General features: G+C 65.4%; 1 protein-coding gene across 1 annotated transcript in view; it reads right to left on the minus strand.

Moving 5' to 3' along the window:
• The window catches only part of USP39 (ubiquitin specific peptidase 39), a gene marked incomplete at its 5' end in the record, with an annotated part of 56118 nt that overhangs the window by 21456 nt on the left and 15843 nt on the right, over positions 1 to 18819 (minus strand). Inside the window, one exon of the mRNA XM_078885562.1 lies at positions 10417 to 10484. Within this exon, the coding sequence (XP_078741688.1) occupies positions 10417 to 10484 (68 nt within the window). The remainder of the gene's footprint in view (positions 1 to 10416; positions 10485 to 18819) is intronic.

Consider the following 18819-nt stretch of genomic DNA (forward strand, 5'->3'; position numbering starts at 1 on the left):
GGGGGGAGGGAAGGGAGGGGGGAAGGTGAGGGGAGGGTGGAGAGGGTGGGGGGGAGGGGAGGGGGAGGGGGGGGAGGGGGGGAGGGGAGGGGGGAAGGGAGGGGGGTGAGGGGAGGGGGGGGGGGTGGAGAGGGAGGGGGGAAAGGGGGGAGGTGGAGGGAGGGAGGGGGGGAGGGAGGGGGGAGAGGGTGGGGGGGAGAGGGTGGGGGGGAGAGGGTGGGGGGGAGGGGGGAGGGAGGGAAAGTGAGGGAGGGGGGGAGGGGAGAGGGGGGGAGGGGGAGGGGGGGGACGGGAGGAGGGAGGGGGGGAGAGGGTGGGGGGGGAGGGGAGAGGGGGGAGGGGGGAGATGGAGGGGGGAGAAGGGGGGGGGGGAGGGGAGGGGGGAAGGGGAGGGGGGGTGAGGGGAGGGGGGGGGAGGGTGGAGAGGGAGGGGGGAAAGGGGGGAGGTGAGGGGAGGGGGGGGGTGGGAGGGGGGGGTGAAATGGTGGGAGGGGTCAGGGTTCACCATGACCAGGTCACTTCTGTCTCTCTCTCCCCGTGTCTCTCTCCCCGTGTCTCTCTCCCCGCGTCTCTCTCCCCGTGTCTCTCTCTCCCCCGCGGTCTCTCTCCCCCGTGTCTCTCTCCCCGTGTCTCTCTCTCCCCGCGTCTCTCTCCCCGCGTCTCTCTCCCCGCGTCTCTCTCCCCGCGTCTCTCTCCCCGCGTCTCTCTCCCCGCGTCTCTCTCCCCGCGACTCTCTCCCCGTGTCTCTCTCCCCGCGTCTCTCTCCCCGTGTCTCTCTCCCCGTGTCTCTCTCCCCGCGTCTCTCTCCCCGTGTCTCTCTCCCCACGTCTCTCTCCCCGTGTCTCTCTCCCCGTGTCTCTCTCCCCGCGTCTCTCTCCCGTGTCTCTCTCCCCGCGTCTCTCTCCCCGCGTCTCTCTCCCCGCGTCTCTCCCCCCGTGTCTCTCTCCCCGTGTCTCTCTCCCCGCGTCTCTCTCCCCGTGTCTCTCTCCCGCGTCTCTCTCCCGTGTCTCTCTCCCCCGCGTCTATCTCCCCGCGTCTCTCTCCCCGCGTCTCTCTCCCCGCGTCTCTCTCCCCGTGTCTCTCTCCTCGCATCTCTCTCCCCGTGTCTCTCCCCCCATGTCTCTCTCCCCGTGTCTCTCTCCCCGCGTCTCTCTCCCCGGGTCTCTCTCCAGCGTCTCTCTCCCCGTGTCTCTCTCTCTCCCCGCGTCTCTCTCCCCGCGTCTCTCTCCCCGTGTCTCTCTCCCCGTGTCTCTCTCCCCGTGTCTCTCTCCCCGTGTCTCTCTCCTCGCATCTCTCTCCCCGTGTCTCTCCCCCCCATGTCTCTCTCCCCGTGTCTCTCTCCCCGCGTCTCTCTCCCCGTGTCTCTCTCCCAGCGTCTCTCTCCCCGTGTCTCTCTCTCTCCGCTCTCTCCCCGCGTCTCTCTCCCCGTGTCCTCTCTCCCCGTGTCTCTCACCCCGTGTCTCTCTCCCCGCGTCTCTCTCCCCGCGTCTCTCTCCCCGTGTCTCTCTCCCCGCGTCTCTCTCCCCGTGTCTCTCTCCCCGCGTCTCTCTCCCCGTGTCTCTCTCCCCGTGTCTCTCTCTCTCCCCGCGTCTCTCTCCCCGCGTCTCTCTCCCGCGTCTCTCTCCCGCGTCTCTCTCCCCGCGTCTCTCTCCCCGCGTCTCTCCCCGTGTCTCTCTCCCCGTGTCTCTCTCCCCGCGTCTCTCTCCCCGTGTCTCTCTCCCCGCGTCTCTCTCCCCGCGTCTCTCTCCCCGTGTCTCTCCCCCCGTGTCTCTCTCCCCGTGTCTCTCTCCCCGTGTCTCTCTCCCCGCGTCTCTCTCCCCGCGTCTCTCTCCCCGTGTCTCTCTCCCCGCGTCTCTCTCCCCGCGTCTCTCTCCCCGTGTCTCTCTCCTCGCATCTCTCTCCTCGCATCTCTCTCCCCGTGTCTCTCCCCCCATGTCTCTCTCCCCGTGTCTCTCTCCCCGCGTCTCTCTCCCCGTGTCTCTCTCCCAGCGTCTCTCTCCCCGTGTCTCTCTCTCTCCCCGCGTCTCTCTCCCCGCGTCTCTCTCCCCGTGTCTCTCTCCCCGTGTCTCTCTCCCCGTGTCTCTCTCCTCGCATCTCTCTCCCCGTGTCTCTCCCCCCATGTCTCTCTCCCCGTGTCTCTCTCCCCGCGTCTCTCTCCCCGTGTCTCTCTCCCAGCGTCTCTCTCCCCGTGTCTCTCTCTCTCCCCGCGTCTCTCTCCCCGCGTCTCTCTCCCCGTGTCTCTCTCCCCGTGTCTCTCACCCCGTGTCTCTCTCCCCGCGTCTCTCTCCCCGCGTCTCTCTCCCCGCGTCTCTCTCCCCGTGTCTCTCTCTCTCCCCGCGTCTCTCTCCCCGTGTCTCTCTCCCCGTGTCTCTCTCCCCGCGTCTCTCTCTCTCCCCGTGTCTCTCTCCCCGCGTCTCTCTCCCCGCGTCTCTCTCCCCGCGTCTCTCTCTCTCCCCGTGTCTCTCTCCCCGTGTCTCTCTCCCCGTGTCTCTCTCCCCGCGTCTCTCTCCCCGCGTCTCTCTCCCCGCGTCTCTCTCCCCGCGTCTCTCTCTCCCCGCGTCTCTCCCCGCGTCTCTCTCCCCGTGTCTCTCTCCCCGTGTCTCTCTCTCTCCCCGTGTCTCTCTCTCTCCCCGCGTCTCTCTTCCCGCGTCTCTCTCCCCGCGTCTCTCTCCCCGTGTCTCTCTCCCCGTGTCTCTCTCCCCGTGTCTCTCTCCCCGTGTCTCTCTCCCCGTGTCTCTCTCCCCGTGTCTCTCTCTCTCCCCGTGTCTCTCTCCCCGCGTCTCTCTCTCTCCCCGCGTCTCTCTCCCCGCGTCTCTCTCCACGTGTCTCTCTCCCCGCGTCTCTCTCCCCGTGTCTCTCTCCCCGTGTCTCTCTCCCCGCGTCTCTCTCTCTCCCCGCGTCTCTCTCCCCGCGTCTCTCTCCCCGCGTCTCTCTCCCCGTGTCTCTCTCCCCGTGTCTCTCTCTCTCCCCGTGTCTCTCTCCCCGTGTCTCTCTCCCCGTGTCTCTCTCCCCGCGTCTCTCTCCCAGTGTCTCTCTCCCCCGCGTCTCTCTCCCCGTGTCTCTCTCCCCGTGTCTCTCTCCCCGCGTCTCTCTCTCTCCCCGCGTCTCTCTCCCCGCGTCTCTCTCCCCGCGTCTCTCTCCCCGTGTCTCTCTCTCCCCGTGTCTCTCTCCCCGTGTCTCTCTCCCCGTGTCTCTCTCCCCGTGTCTCTCTCTCTCCCCGCGTCTCTCTCCCCGCGTCTCTCTCCCCGCGTCTCTCTCCCCGCGTCTCTCTCCCCGCGTCTCTCTCCCCGCGTCTCTCTCCCCGTGTCTCTCTCTCTCCCCGCGTCTCTCTCCCCGTGTCTCTCTCCCCGCGTCTCTCTCCCCGCGTCTCTCTCCCCGCGTCTCTCTCCCCGTGTCTCTCTGCCCGTGTCTCTCTCCCCGCGTCTCTCTCCCCGCGTCTCTCTCCCCGTGTCTTTCTCCCCGCGTCTCTCTCCCCGCGTCTCTCTCCCCGCGTCTCTCTCCCCGCGTCTCTCTCCCCGTGTCTCTCTCCCCGCGTCTCTCTCTCCCCGCGTCTCTCTCTCCCCGCGTCTCTCTCCCCGCGTCTCTCTCCCCGTGTCTCTCTCCCCGTGTCTCTCTCCCGGTGTCTCTCTCCCCGTGTCTCTCTCTCTCCCCGCGTCTCTCTCCCCGTGTCTCTCTCCCCGTGTCTCTCTCCCCGTGTCTCTCTCCCCGTGTCTCTCTCTCTCCCCGCGTCTCTCTCCCCGTGTCTCTCTCCCCGCGTCTCTCTCCCCGTGTCTCTCTCCCCGTGTCTCTCTCCCCGTGTCTCTCTCCCCGTGTCTCTCTCCCCGCGTCTCTCTCCCCGCGTCTCTCTCCCCGCGTCTCTCTCCCCGCGTCTCTCTCTCTCCCCGTGTCTCTCTCCCCGTGTCTCTCTCCCCGCGTCTCCCTCCCCGTGTCTCTCTCCCCGTGTCTCTCTCCCCGTGTCTCTCTCCCCGTGTCACTCTCCCCGTGTCTCTCTCCCCGTGTCTCTCTCCCCGCGTCTCTCTCCCCGTGTCTCTCTCCCCGTGTCTCTCTCCCCCGCGTCTCTCTCCCCGCGTCTCTCTCCCCGCGTCTCTCTCCCCGCGTCTCTCTCTCTCCCCGTGTCTCTCTCCCCGTGTCTCTCTCCCCGCGTCTCCCTCCCCGCGTCTCTCTCCCCGTGTCTCTCTCCCCGTGTCTCTCTCCCCGTGTCTCTCTCCCCGTGTCTCTCTCCCCGTGTCTCTCTCTCTCCCCGTGTCTCTCTCCCCGCGTCTCTCTCTCTCCCCGCGTCTCTCTCCCCGCGTCTCTCTCCACGTGTCTCTCTCCCCGCGTCTCTCTCCCCGTGTCTCTCTCCCCGTGTCTCTCTCCCCGCGTCTCTCTCTCTCCCCGCGTCTCTCTCCCCGCGTCTCTCTCCCCGCGTCTCTCTCCCCGTGTCTCTCTCCCCGTGTCTCTCTCTCTCCCCGTGTCTCTCTCCCCGTGTCTCTCTCCCCGTGTCTCTCTCCCCGCGTCTCTCTCCCAGTGTCTCTCTCCCCCGCGTCTCTCTCCCCGTGTCTCTCTCCCCGTGTCTCTCTCCCCGCGTCTCTCTCTCTCCCCGCGTCTCTCTCCCCGCGTCTCTCTCCCCGCGTCTCTCTCCCCGTGTCTCTCTCTCCCCGTGTCTCTCTCCCCGTGTCTCTCTCCCCGTGTCTCTCTCCCCGTGTCTCTCTCTCTCCCCGCGTCTCTCTCCCCGCGTCTCTCTCCCCGCGTCTCTCTCCCCGCGTCTCTCTCCCCGCGTCTCTCTCCCCGCGTCTCTCTCCCCGTGTCTCTCTCTCTCCCCGCGTCTCTCTCCCCGTGTCTCTCTCCCCGCGTCTCTCTCCCCGCGTCTCTCTCCCCGCGTCTCTCTCCCCGTGTCTCTCTGCCCGTGTCTCTCTCCCCGCGTCTCTCTCCCCGCGTCTCTCTCCCCGTGTCTTTCTCCCCGCGTCTCTCTCCCCGCGTCTCTCTCCCCGCGTCTCTCTCCCCGCGTCTCTCTCCCCGTGTCTCTCTCCCCGCGTCTCTCTCTCCCCGCGTCTCTCTCTCCCCGCGTCTCTCTCCCCGCGTCTCTCTCCCCGTGTCTCTCTCCCCGTGTCTCTCTCCCGGTGTCTCTCTCCCCGTGTCTCTCTCTCTCCCCGCGTCTCTCTCCCCGTGTCTCTCTCCCCGTGTCTCTCTCCCCGTGTCTCTCTCCCCGTGTCTCTCTCTCTCCCCGCGTCTCTCTCCCCGTGTCTCTCTCCCCGCGTCTCTCTCCCCGCGTCTCTCTCCCCGTGTCTCTCTCCCCGTGTCTCTCTCCCCGTGTCTCTCTCCCCGCGTCTCTCTCCCCGCGTCTCTCTCCCCGCGTCTCTCTCCCCGCGTCTCTCTCTCTCCCCGTGTCTCTCTCCCCGTGTCTCTCTCCCCGCGTCTCCCTCCCCGTGTCTCTCTCCCCGTGTCTCTCTCCCCGTGTCTCTCTCCCCGTGTCACTCTCCCCGTGTCTCTCTCCCCGTGTCTCTCTCCCCGCGTCTCTCTCCCCGTGTCTCTCTCCCCGTGTCTCTCTCCCCGCGTCTCTCTCCCCGCGTCTCTCTCCCCGCGTCTCTCTCCCCGCGTCTCTCTCTCTCCCCGTGTCTCTCTCCCCGTGTCTCTCTCCCCGCGTCTCCCTCCCCGCGTCTCTCTCCCCGTGTCTCTCTCCCCGTGTCTCTCTCCCCGTGTCTCTCTCCCCGTGTCTCTCTCCCCGCGTCTCTCTCCCCGCGTCTCTCTCCCCGCGTCTCTCTCCCCGCGTCTCTCTCCCCGCGTCTCTCTACCCGCGTCTCTCTCCCCGCGTCTCTCTCCCCGCGTCTCTCTCCCCGCGTCTCTCTCCCCGTGTCTCTCTCCCCGCGTCTCTCTCCCCGCGTCTCTCTCCCCGTGTCTCTCTCCCCGTGTCTCTCTCCCCGCGTCTCTCTCCCCGTGTCTCTCTCCCCGTGTCTCTCTCCCCGCGTCTCTCTCCCCGTGTCTCTCTCCCCGCGTCTCTCTCCCCGTGTCTCTCTCCCCGTGTCTCTCCCCCCGTGTCTCTCTCCCCGTGTCTCTCTCCCCGCGTCTCTCTCCCCGTGTCTCTCTCCCCGCGTCTCTCTCCCCGTGTCTCTCTCCCCGCGTCTATCTCCCCGCGTCTCTCTCCCCGCGTCTCTCTCCCCGCGTCTCTCTCCCCGTGTCTCTCTCCTCGCATCTCTCTCCCCGTGTCTCTCCCCCCATGTCTCTCTCCCCGTGTCTCTCTCCCCGCGTCTCTCTCCCCGGGTCTCTCTCCCAGCGTCTCTCTCCCCGTGTCTCTCTCTCTCCCCGCGTCTCTCTCCCCGCGTCTCTCTCCCCGTGTCTCTCTCCCCGTGTCTCTCTCCCCGTGTCTCTCTCCCCGTGTCTCTCTCCTCGCATCTCTCTCCCCGTGTCTCTCCCCCCATGTCTCTCTCCCCGTGTCTCTCTCCCCGCGTCTCTCTCCCCGTGTCTCTCTCCCAGCGTCTCTCTCCCCGTGTCTCTCTCTCTCCCCGCGTCTCTCTCCCCGCGTCTCTCTCCCCGTGTCTCTCTCCCCGTGTCTCTCACCCCGTGTCTCTCTCCCCGCGTCTCTCTCCCCGCGTCTCTCTCCCCGTGTCTCTCTCCCCGCGTCTCTCTCCCCGTGTCTCTCTCCCCGCGTCTCTCTCCCCGTGTCTCTCTCCCCGTGTCTCTCTCTCTCCCCGCGTCTCTCTCCCCGCGTCTCTCTCCCCGCGTCTCTCTCCCCGCGTCTCTCTCCCCGCGTCTCTCTCCCCGCGTCTCTCTCCCCGTGTCTCTCTCCCCGCGTCTCTCTCCCCGTGTCTCTCTCCCCGCGTCTCTCTCCCCGCGTCTCTCTCCCCGTGTCTCTCCCCCCGTGTCTCTCTCCCCGTGTCTCTCTCCCCGTGTCTCTCTCCCCGCGTCTCTCTCCCCGCGTCTCTCTCCCCGCGTCTCTCTCCCCGCGTCTCTCTCCCCGCGTCTCTCTCCCCGTGTCTCTCTCCTCGCATCTCTCTCCTCGCATCTCTCTCCCCGTGTCTCTCCACCCATGTCTCTCTCCCCGTGTCTCTCTCCCCGCGTCTCTCTCCCCGTGTCTCTCTCCCAGCGTCTCTCTCCCCGTGTCTCTCTCTCTCCCCGCGTCTCTCTCCCCGCGTCTCTCTCCCCGTGTCTCTCTCCCCGTGTCTCTCTCCCCGTGTCTCTCTCCTCGCATCTCTCTCCCCGTGTCTCTCCCCCCATGTCTCTCTCCCTGTGTCTCTCTCCCCGCGTCTCTCTCCCCGTGTCTCTCTCCCAGCGTCTCTCTCCCCGTGTCTCTCTCTCTCCCCGCGTCTCTCTCCCCGCGTCTCTCTCCCCGTGTCTCTCTCCCCGTGTCTCTCACCCCGTGTCTCTCTCCCCGCGTCTCTCTCCCCGCGTCTCTCTCCCCGCGTCTCTCTCCCCGTGTCTCTCTCTCTCCCCGCGTCTCTCTCCCCGTGTCTCTCTCCCCGTGTCTCTCTCCCCGCGTCTCTCTCTCTCCCCGTGTCTCTCTCCCCGCGTCTCTCTCCCCGCGTCTCTCTCCCCGCGTCTCTCTCTCTCCCCGTGTCTCTCTCCCCGTGTCTCTCTCCCCGTGTCTCTCTCCCCGCGTCTCTCTCCCCGCGTCTCTCTCCCCGCGTCTCTCTCCCCGCGTCTCTCTCTCCCCGCGTCTCTCCCCGCGTCTCTCTCCCCGTGTCTCTCTCCCCGTGTCTCTCTCTCTCCCCGTGTCTCTCTCTCTCCCCGCGTCTCTCTTCCCGCGTCTCTCTCCCCGCGTCTCTCTCCCCGTGTCTCTCTCCCCGTGTCTCTCTCCCCGTGTCTCTCTCCCCGTGTCTCTCTCCCCGTGTCTCTCTCCCCGTGTCTCTCTCTCTCCCCGTGTCTCTCTCCCCGCGTCTCTCTCTCTCCCCGCGTCTCTCTCCCCGCGTCTCTCTCCACGTGTCTCTCTCCCCGCGTCTCTCTCCCCGTGTCTCTCTCCCCGTGTCTCTCTCCCCGCGTCTCTCTCTCTCCCCGCGTCTCTCTCCCCGCGTCTCTCTCCCCGCGTCTCTCTCCCCGTGTCTCTCTCCCCGTGTCTCTCTCTCTCCCCGTGTCTCTCTCCCCGTGTCTCTCTCCCCGTGTCTCTCTCCCCGCGTCTCTCTCCCAGTGTCTCTCTCCCCCGCGTCTCTCTCCCCGTGTCTCTCTCCCCGTGTCTCTCTCCCCGCGTCTCTCTCTCTCCCCGCGTCTCTCTCCCCGCGTCTCTCTCCCCGCGTCTCTCTCCCCGCGTCTCTCTCTCCCCGTGTCTCTCTCCCCGTGTCTCTCTCCCCGTGTCTCTCTCCCCGTGTCTCTCTCTCTCCCCGCGTCTCTCTCCCCGCGTCTCTCTCCCCGCGTCTCTCTCCCCGCGTCTCTCTCCCCGCGTCTCTCTCCCCGCGTCTCTCTCCCCGCGTCTCTCTCCCCGTGTCTCTCTCTCTCCCCGCGTCTCTCTCCCCGTGTCTCTCTCCCCGCGTCTCTCTCCCCGCGTCTCTCTCCCCGCGTCTCTCTCCCCGCGTCTCTCTGCCCGTGTCTCTCTCCCCGCGTCTCTCTCCCCGCGTCTCTCTCCCCGTGTCTTTCTCCCCGCGTCTCTCTCCCCGCGTCTCTCTCCCCGCGTCTCTCTCCCCGCGTCTCTCTCCCCGTGTCTCTCTCCCCGCGTCTCTCTCCCCGTGTCTCTCTCCCCGCGTCTCTCTCTCCCCGCGTCTCTCTCTCCCCGCGTCTCTCTCCCCGCGTCTCTCTCCCCGTGTCTCTCTCCCCGTGTCTCTCTCCCGGTGTCTCTCTCCCCGTGTCTCTCTCTCTCCCCGCGTCTCTCTCCCCGTGTCTCTCTCCCCGTGTCTCTCTCCCCGTGTCTCTCTCCCCGTGTCTCTCTCTCTCCCCGCGTCTCTCTCCCCGTGTCTCTCTCCCCGCGTCTCTCTCCCCGTGTCTCTCTCCCCGTGTCTCTCTCCCCGTGTCTCTCTCCCCGTGTCTCTCTCCCCGTGTCTCTCTCCCCGTGTCTCTCTCCCCGTGTCTCTCTCCCCGCGTCTCTCTCCCCGCGTCTCTCTCCCCGCGTCTCTCTCCCCGCGTCTCTCTCTCTCCCCGTGTCTCTCTCCCCGTGTCTCTCTCCCCGCGTCTCCCTCCCCGTGTCTCTCTCCCCGTGTCTCTCTCCCCGTGTCTCTCTCCCCGTGTCACTCTCCCCGTGTCTCTCTCCCCGTGTCTCTCTCCCCGTGTCTCTCTCCCCGCGACTCTCTCCCCGCGTCTCTCTCCCCGCGTCTCTCTCTCTCCCCGTGTCTCTCTCCCCGTGTCCCTCTCCCCGCGTCTCTCTCCCCGTGTCTCTCTCCCCGCGTCTCTCTCCCCGTGTCTCTCTCCCCGTGTCTCTCTCCCCGTGTCTCTCTCCCCGTGTCTCTCTCCCCGCGTCCCTCTCCCCGTGTCTCTCTCCCCGTGTCTCTCTCCCCGTGTCTCTCTCCCCGTGTCTCTCTCCCCGTGTCTCTCTCCCCGCGGCTCTCTCTCTCCCCGTGTCTCTCTCCCCGCGTCTCTCTCCCCGCGTCCCTCTCCCCGCGTCTCTCTCCCCGTGTCTCTCTCTCCCCGTGTCTCTCTCTCCCCGTGTCTCTCTCCCCGTGTCTCTCTCCCCGTGTCTCTCTCCCCGTGTCTCTCTCCCCGTGTCTCTCTCCCCGTGTCTCTCTCCCCGTGTCTCTCTCCTCCTCGTGTCTCTCTCTCTCCCCGTGTCTCTCTCCCCGCGTCTCTCTCCCCGTGTCTCTCTCCCCGTGTCTCTCTCCCCGCGTCTCTCTCCCCGCGCCTCTCTCCCCGCGTCTCTCTCCCCGTGTCTCTCTCCCCGTGTCTCTCTCCCCGTGTCTCTCTCCCCGTGTCTCTCTCCCCGCGTCTCTCCCCGCGTCTCTCCCCGTGTCTCTCTCCTCCCCGTGTCTCTCTCTCCCCGTGTCTCTCTCTCCCCGTGTCTCTCTCCCCGTGTCTCTCTCCTCCCCGTGTCTCTCTCCTCCGCGTGTCTCTCCCCCCGTGTCTTTCTCCCCGTGTCTCTCTCCTCCCCGTGTCTCTCTCCCCGTGTCTCTCTCCTCCCCGTGTCTCTCTCTCCCCGTGTCTCTCTCCCCGTGTCTCTCTCCTCCCCGTGTCTCTCTCCTCCCCGTGTCTCTCTCCTCCCCGCGTCTCTCTCCCCGTGTCTCTCTCCCCGCGTCTCTCTCTCTCCCCGCGTCTCTCCCCGCGTCTCTCTCCCCGTGTCTCTCCCCGTGTCTCTCTCCCCCTGTGTCTCTCCCCGCGTCTCTCTCCCCGCGTCTCTCTCCCCGCGTCTCTCTCCCCGTGTCTCTCTCCCCGCGTCTCTCTCCCCGCGTCTCTCTCCCCGCGTCTCTCTCCCCGCGTCTCTCTCCCCGCGTCTCTCCCCGCGTCTCTCTCCCCGTGTCTCTCTCCCCGTGTCTCTCTCCCCGTGTCTCTCTCCTCCCCGTGTCTCTCTCCTCCCCGTGTCTCTCTCACCAGATCGTGGTGAGGAAGTTTCTTAGAGTAGATTCGCATGGAGCCTTGGAACACACGAGTGATGATGGCTGCAACAATAATAAAGTGTCATCAGGAAGGGTGAGTGGGTGAGTGAGTGAGTGGGTGGGTGGGTGAGTGGGTGGGTGGGTGAGTGGGTGAGTGAGTGGGTGAGTGAGTGAGTGGGTGGGTGGGTGAGTGGGTGAGTGAGTGGGTGAGTGAGTGAGTGAGTGGGTGAGTGAGTGAGTGAGTAGGTGAGTGAGTGGGTGAGTGGGTGGGTGAGTGGGTGGGTGAGTGAGTGGGTGAGTGAGTGGGTGGGTGGGTGAGTGGGTGGGTGAGTGAGTGGGTGAGTGAGTGAGTGGGTGGGTGAGTGGGTGAGTGAGTGAGTGGGTGAGTGGGTGAGTGAGTGGGTGAGTGAGTGGGTGAGTGAGTGGGTGAGTGAGTGGGTGAGTGGGTGGGTGAGTGGGTGAGTGAGTGGGTGAGTGAGTGGGTGGGTGGGTGGGTGAGTGGGTGAGTGAGTGAGTGGGTGAGTGGGTGAGTGAGTGGGTGAGTGAGTGGGTGAGTGGGTGGGTGAGTGGGTGAGTGAGTGAGTGGGTGAGTGGGTGAGTGAGTGGGTGAGTGAGTGGGTGAGTGAGTGAGTGGGTGAGTGAGTAGGTGAGTGAGTGGGTGAGTGAGTGAGTGGGTGGGTGAGTGGGTGAGTGAGTGAGTGGGTGAGTGGGTGAGTGAGTGGGTGAGTGAGTGGGTGGGTGGGTGAGTGGGTGAGTGAGTGAGTGGGTGAGTGAGTGGGTGGGTGAGTGGGTGAGTGAGTGGGTGAGTGAGTGGGTGGGTGGGTGAGTGGGTGAGTGAGTGGGTGAGTGAGTGGGTGGGTGGGTGAGTGAGTGGGTGAGTGGGTGGGTGAGTGGGTGGGTGGGTGAGTGGGTGAGTGAGTGGGTGAGTGAGTGGGTGGGTGGGTGAGTGGGTGGGTGGGTGAGTGAGTGGGTGAGTGAGTGAGTGGGTGAGTGAGTGGGTGAGTGAGTGGGTGAGTGAGTGGGTGGGTGAGTGAGTGGGTGGGTGGGTGAGTGAGTGGGTGAGTGGGTGGGTGAGTGGGTGGGTGGGTGAGTGAGTGGGTTAGTGAGTAGGTGGGTGGGTGAGTGGGTGGGTGGGTGAGTGAGTGAGTGGGTGAGTGAGTGGGTGAGTGAGTGGGTGGGTGGGTGAGTGGGTGAGTGAGTGAGTGGGTGAGTGAGTGGGTGAGTGAGTGGGTGAGTGAGTGGGTGGGTGGGTGAGTGGGTGAGTGAGTGAGTGGGTGAGTGAGTGGGTGAGTGAGTGGGTGAGTGAGTGGGTGAGTGGGTGGGTGGGTGAGTGGGTGAGTGAGTGGGTGAGTGGGTGAGTGGGTGAGTGGGTGAGTGAGTGAGTGAGTGAGTGGGTGAGTGGGTGAGTGAGTGGGTGAGTGAGTGGGTGAGTGAGTGGGTGAGTGGGTGAGTGGGTGGGTGAGTGGGTGGGTGGGTGAGTGAGTGGGTTAGTGAGTAGGTGGGTGGGTGAGTGGGTGGGTGGGTGAGTGAGTGAGTGGGTGAGTGAGTGGGTGAGTGAGTGGGTGAGTGAGTGAGTGGGTGAGTGAGTGAGTGGGTGAGTGAGTGGGTGAGTGAGTGGGTGAGTGGGTGAGTGGGTGGGTGAGTGGGTGGGTGGGTGAGTGAGTGGGTTAGTGAGTAGGTGGGTGGGTGAGTGGGTGGGTGAGTGGGTGGGTGGGTGAGTGGGTGGGTGGGTGTTTGAGTGGGTGAGTGAGTGGGTGGGTGAGTGGGTGGGTGGGTGAGTGGGTGGGTGGGTGAGTGAGTGAGTAGGTGAGTGAGTGGGTGAGTGAGTGGGTGGGTGGGTGAGTGGGTGGGTGGGTGAGTGAGTGGGTGAGTGAGTGAGTGGGTGAGTGAGTAGGTGAGTGAGTGGGTGAGTGAGTGAGTGGGTGGGTGAGTGGGTGAGTGAGTGAGTGGGTGAGTGGGTGAGTGAGTGGGTGAGTGAGTGGGTGGGTGGGTGAGTGGGTGAGTGAGTGAGTGGGTGAGTGAGTGGGTGGGTGAGTGGGTGAGTGAGTGGGTGAGTGAGTGGGTGGGTGGGTGAGTGGGTGAGTGAGTGGGTGAGTGAGTGGGTGGGTGGGTGAGTGAGTGGGTGAGTGGGTGGGTGAGTGGGTGGGTGGGTGAGTGGGTGAGTGAGTGGGTGAGTGAGTGGGTGGGTGGGTGAGTGGGTGGGTGGGTGAGTGAGTGGGTGAGTGAGTGAGTGGGTGAGTGAGTGGGTGAGTGAGTGGGTGAGTGAGTGGGTGGGTGGGTGAGTGAGTGGGTGAGTGAGTGGGTGAGTGGTGTGAGTGGGTGGGTGAGTGGGTGGGTGGGTGGTGAGTGGGTTAGTGAGTAGGTGGGTGGGTGAGTGGGTGGGTGGGTGAGTGAGTGAGTGGGTGAGTGAGTGGGTGAGTGAGTGGGTGGGTGGGTGAGTGGGTGAGTGAGTGAGTGGGTGAGTGAGTGGGTGAGTGAGTGGGTGAGTGAGTGGGTGGGTGGGTGAGTGGGTGAGTGAGTGAGTGGGTGAGTGAGTGGGTGAGTGAGTGGGTGAGTGAGTGGGTGTGAGTGGGTGGGTGGGTGAGTGGGTGAGTGAGTGGGTGAGTGGGTGAGTGGGTGAGTGAGTGAGTGAGTGGGGTGAGTGGGTGAGTGAGTGGGTGAGTGAGTGGGTGAGTGAGTGGGTGAGTGGGTGAGTGGGTGGGTGAGTGGGTGGGTGGGTGAGTGAGTGGGTTAGTGAGTAGGTGGGTGGGTGAGTGGGTGGGTGGGTGAGTGAGTGAGTGGGTGAGTGAGTGGGTGAGTGAGTGGGTGAGTGAGTGAGTGGGTGAGTGAGTGAGTGGGTGAGTGAGTGGGTGAGTGAGTGGGTGAGTGGGTGAGTGGGTGGGTGAGTGGGTGGGTGGGTGAGTGAGTGGGTTAGTGAGTAGGTGGGTGGGTGAGTGGGTGGGTGGGTGAGTGGGTGGGTGGGTGTTTGAGTGGGTGAGTGAGTGGGTGGGTGAGTGGGTGAGTGGGTGGGTGGGTGGGTGAGTGGGTGAGTGAGTGAGTGGGTGGGTGGGTGAGTGGGTGGGTGAGTGGGTGGGTGAGTGGGTGAGTGTGTGGGTGAGTGTGTGAGTGGGTGGGTGAGTGGGTGGGTGGGTGAGTGGGTGGGTGGGTGAGTGAGTGGGTGGGTGGGTGAGTGGGTGAGTGGGTGGGTGAGTGGGTGGGTGGGTGAGTGAGTGAGTGAGTGGGTGGGTGAGTGAGTGGGTGGGTGAGTGGGTGAGTGGGTGGGTGGGTGAGTGAGTGGGTGGGTCGGTGGGTGGGTGAGTGGGTGGGTGAGTGAGTGAGTGGGTGGGTCGGTGGGTGGGTGAGTGAGTGAGTGGGTGGGTGAGTGGGTGAGTGGGTGGGTGGGTGAGTGAGTGGGTCGGTGGGTGGGTGAGTGGGTGGGTGGGTGAGTGAGTGAGTGGGTGGGTGAGTGAGTGAGTGGGTGAGTGGGTGGGTGAGTGGGTGGGTGAGTGGGTGAGTGAGTGAGTGGGTCGGTGGGTGGGTGAGTGGGTGGGTGAGTGGGTGGGTGGGTGGGTGGGTGGGTGAGTGAGTGGGTGGGTGGGTGAGTGGGTGGGTGAGTGGGTGGGTGGGTGAGTGAGTGGGTCGGTGGGTGGGTGAGTGGGTGGGTGGGTGGGTGAGTGAGTGGGTGAGTGGGTGGGTGAGTGGGTGAGTGGGTGGGTGAGTGGGTGGGTGGGTGAGTGAGTGGGTGGGTGAGTGGGTGAGTGGGTGGGTGAGTGGGTGGGTGGGTGGGTGAGTGGGTGAGTGGGTGAGTGGGTGGGTGGGTGAGTGAGTGAGTGGGTGGGTGGGTGGGTGAGGGAGTGGGTGGGTCGGTGGGTGAGTGGGTGGGTGGGTGAGTGAGTGGGTGGGTGGGTGGGTGAGTGAGTGGGTGGGTGAGTGGGTGAGTGGGTGGGTGGGTGAGTGAGTGGGTCGGTGGGTGAGTGGGTGGGTGAGTGAGTGAGTGAGTGGGTGGGTGAGTGAGTGGGTGGGTGGGTGAGTGGGTGGGTGGGTGAGTGGGTGGGTGAGTGAGTGGGTGAGTGAGTGGGTGGGTGGGTGGGTGGGTGAGTGAGTGGGTGAGTGGGTGGGTGAGTGGGTGGGTGGGTGAGTGGGTGGGTGGGTGAGTGAGTGGGTTAGTGAGTAGGTGGGTGGGTGAGTGGGTGGGTGGGTGAGTGGGTGGGTGAGTGGGTGGGTGGGTGTTTGAGTGGGTGAGTGAGTGGGTGGGTGAGTGAGTGGGTGAGTGAGTGAGTGGGTGGGTGGGTGAGTGGGTGGGTGGGTGAGTGGGTGGGTGAGTGGGTGGGTGAGTGGGTGAGTGGGTGGGTGAGTGTGTGAGTGGGTGGGTGAGTGGGTGGGTGAGTGGGTGGGTGGGTGAGTGAGTGGGTGGGTGGGTGAGTGGGTGAGTGGGTGGGTGAGTGGGTGGGTGGGTGAGTGAGTGAGTGGGTGGGTGAGTGGGTGGGTGAGTGGGTGAGTGGGTGGGTGGGTGAGTGAGTGGGTGGGTCGGTGAGTGGGTGGGTGGGTGAGTGAGTGGGTGGGTCGGTGGGTGGGTGAGTGAGTGGGTGGGTGAGTGGGTGAGTGGGTGGGTGGGTGAGTGAGTGAGTGGGTCGGTGGGTGGGTGAGTGAGTGGGTGGGTGGGTGAGTGAGTGAGTGGGTGGGTGGGTGAGTGAGTGGGTGAGTGGGTGGGTGAGTGGGTGGGTGGGTGAGTGGGTGAGTGAGTGAGTGAGTGGGTCGGTGGGTGGGTGAGTGGGTGGGTGAGTGGGTGGGTGGGTGAGTGAGTGGGTGGGTGAGTGGGTGGGTGAGTGGGTGGGTGAGTGGGTGGGTGGGTGAGTGAGTGAGTGGGTCGGTGGGTGGGTGAGTGGGTGGGTGGGTGAGTGAGTGGGTGAGTGGGTGGGTGAGTGGGTGAGTGGGTGGGTGAGTGAGTGGGTGGGTGGGTGAGTGAGTGAGTGGGTGGGTGAGTGGGTGAGTGGGTGGGTGAGTGGGTGAGTGGGTGAGTGGGTGGGTGAGTGGGTGGGTGGGTGAGTGGGTGGGTCGGTGGGTGAGTGGGTGGGTGGGTGAGTGAGTGGGTGGTTCGGTGGGTGGGTGAGTGAGTGGGTGGGTGAGTGGGTGAGTGGGTGGGTGGGTGAGTGAGTGGGTCGGTGGGTGGGTGAGTGGGTGGGTGAGTGAGTGAGTGAGTGGGTGGGTGAGTGAGTGGGTGGGTGAGTGGGTGGGTGAGTGGGTGGGTGAGTGAGTGGGTGGGTGGGTGGGTGGGTGAGTGAGTGGGTGGGTGAGTGGGTGGGTGAGTGGGTGGGTGGGTGGGTGAGTGAGTGGGTCCGGTGGGTGGGTGAGTGGGTGGGTGGGTGAGTGAGTGAGTGGGTGGGTGAGTGGGTGGGTGGGTGAGTGGGTGGGTGAGTGGGTGGGTGGGTGAGTGGGTGAGTGAGTGTGTGGGTGAGTGAGTGGGTGGGTGAGTGGGTGGGTGGGTGGGTGAGTGGGTGAGTGAGTGAGTGGGTGGGTGAGTGGGTGAGTGAGTGAGTGGGTGAGTGAGTGGGTGGGTGGGTGAGTGGGTGGGTGGGTGAGTGAGTGAGTGGGTGAGTGAGTGAGTGGGTGAGTGAGTGGGTGGGTGAGTGGGTGGGTGGGTGAGTGAGTGGGTGAGTGGGTGAGTGAGTGAGTGAGTGAGTGGGTGAGTGAGTGGGTGGGTGAGTGGGTGGGTGGGTGGGTGAGTGGGTGGGTGAGTGGGTGGGTGAGTGGTTGGGTGAGTGGGTGGGTGAGTGGGTGAGTGAGTGAGTGGGTGAGTGAGTGAGTGGGTGGGTGAGTGAGTGAGTGGGTGAGTGAGTGGGTGGGTGGGTGGGTGAGTGGGTGGGTGGGTGGGTGGGTGGGTGGGTGAGTGAGTGAGTGAGTGGGTGAGTGAGTGGGTGGGTGAGTGAGTGAGTGGGTGGGTGAGTGGGTTGGTGAGTCGGTGGGTGAGTGGGTGAGTGAGTCGGTGGGTGAGTGGGTGGGTGAGTGGGTGGGTGAGTGGGTGGGTGAGTGGGTGAGTGAGTGGGTGGGTGAGTGGGAGGGTGGGTGGGTGAGTGAGTGAGTGAGTGAGTGGGTGAGTGGGTGGGTGAGTGGGTGAGTGGGTGGGTGAGTGGGTGGGTGGGTGAGTGAGTGAGTGGGTGAGTGAGTGGGTGAGTGAGTGGGTGGGTGGGTGAGTGGGTGGGTGAGTGAGTGAGTGGGTGAGTGAGTGGGTGGGTGAGTGGGTGGGTGGGTGGGTGGTGAGTGGGTGGGTGAGTGAGTGGGTGGGTGGGTGAGTGGGTGAGTGGGTGGGTGAGTGGGTGGGTGAGTGGGTGAGGGTGGGTGAGTGGGTGAGTGGGTGGGTGGGTGAGTGGGTGGGTGGGTGGGTGAGTGAGTGGGTGGGTGAGTGGGTTGGTGAGTCGGTGGGTGAGTGGGTGAGTGAGTGGGTGGGTGAGTGGGTGGGTGGGTGAGTGAGTGAGTGGGTGAGTGAGTGGGTGGGTGAGTGGGTGGGTGGGTGGGTGGGTGGGTGGGTGAGTGAGTGAGTGAGTGAGTGAGTGAGTGGGTGAGTGAGTGAGTGGGTGGGTGAGTGGGTGGGTGGGTGAGTGAGTGGGTGGGTCGGTGGGTGAGTGGGTGGGTGGGTGAGTGAGTGGGTGGGTCGGTGGGTGGGTGAGTGGGTGGGTGAGTGAGTGGGTGAGCGAGTGGGTGGGTGAGTGGGTGGGTGGGTGGGTGAGTGGGTGGGTGAGTGGGTGGGTGAGTGAGTGGGTGGGTGGGTGAGTGGGTGGGTGAGTGGGTGGGTGAGTGGGTGGGTGAGTGGGTGGGTGAGTGGGTGGGTGGGTGGGTGGGTGAGTGGGTGGGTGAGTGGGTGGGTGAGTGGGTGGGTGGGTGAGTGAGTGGGTGGGTGAGTGGGTTGGTGAGTCGGTGGGTGAGTGGGTGAGTGAGTGGGTGGGTGAGTGGGTGGGTGAGTGGGTGAGTGAGTGGGTGAGTGAGTGGGTGGGTGAGTGGGTGGGTGGGTGGGTGAGTGAGTGAGTGAGTGAGTGGGTGAGTGAGTGGGTGGGTGAGTGGGTGGGTGGGTGGGTGAGTGGGTGGGTGGGTGGGTGGGTGGGTGAGTGGGTGGGTGAGTGAGTGAGTGAGTGGGTGAGTGAGTGAGTGGGTGAGTGAGTGGGTGGGTGGGTGAGTGGGTGGGTGAGTGAGTGAGTGGGTGAGTGAGTGGGTGGGTGGGTGAGTGGGTGGGTGGGTGGGTGAGTGGGTGGGTGGGTGGGTGGGTGAGTGGGTGGGTGAGTGAGTGGGTGGGTGAGTGAGTGGGTGGGTGGGTGAGTGGGTGAGTGAGTGGGTGAGTGGGTGGGTGAGTGGGTGGGTGGGTGGGTGGGTGAGTGGGTGGGTGGGTGGGTGAGTGGGTGGGTGGGTGAGTGAGTGAGTGGGTGGGTGAGTGGGTGGGTGGGTGAGTGAGTGAGTGGGTGGGTGAGTGGGTTGGTGAGTCGGTGGGTGAGTGGGTGGGTAAGTGGGTAAGTGAGTGAGTGGGTGGGTGGGTGAGTGAGTGGGTGGGTGAGTGGGTGGGCGAGTGAGTGGGTGGGTGGGTGGGTGAGTGGGTGAGTGGGTGGGTGGGTGAGTGGGTGGGTGGGTGAGTGGGTGAGTGGGTGGGTGAGTGGGTGGGTGAGTGGGTGGGTGAGTGGGTGGGTGAGTGGGTGGGTGAGTGGGTGGGTGAGTGGGTGAGTGAGTGGGTGAGTGGGTGGGTGAGTGGGTGGGTGAGTGAGTGGGTGAGTGAGTGGGTGAGTGGGTGAGTGAGTGGGTGAGTGGGTGAGTGAGTGGGTGAGTGAGTGGGTGAGTGACTGAGTGAGTGGGTGAGTGAGTGGGTGAGTGAGTGGGTGAGCGAGTGGGTGAGTGAGTGGGTGAGCGAGTGGGTGGGTGGGTGGGTGAGTGGGTGGGTGGGTGGGTGAGTGGGTGAGTGAGTGGGTGAGTGAGTGGGTGAGTGAGTGGGTGGGTGAGTGGGTGAGTGGGTGGGTGAGTGGGTGGGTGAGTGGGTGGGTGAGTGGGTGGGTGGGTGAGTGAGTGAGTGGGTGAGTGAGTGGGTGAGTGAGTGAGTGAGTGGGTGAGTGAGTGGGTGAGTGAGTGGGTGAGTGGGTGGGTGGGTGAGTGAGTGAGTGGGTGAGTGAGTGGGTGAGTGAGTGAGTGGGTGAGTGAGCGAGCGAGCGGGTGAGCGAGTGAACGAGTGGGTGAGTTGTCGAGTGAGTGGGTGAGTGAGTGGGTGAGTGAGTGACCGAGTGACCGAGTGACTGAGTGGGTGAGTGGGTGAGTGGGTGAGTGACCGAGTGACCGAGTGAGTGAGTGACCGAGTGACCGAGTGGGTGAGTGGGTGAGTGAGTGACCGAGTGACTGAGTGGGTGAGTGGGTGAGTGAGTGACCGAGTGACCGAGTGACTGAGTGGGTG

The sequence above is a fragment of the Lampetra fluviatilis genome, unplaced genomic scaffold (assembly GCF_964198595.1).
Source record: "Lampetra fluviatilis unplaced genomic scaffold, kcLamFluv1.1 SCAFFOLD_639, whole genome shotgun sequence".
In the NCBI taxonomy this organism is placed as follows: Eukaryota; Metazoa; Chordata; class Hyperoartia; order Petromyzontiformes; family Petromyzontidae; genus Lampetra; species Lampetra fluviatilis.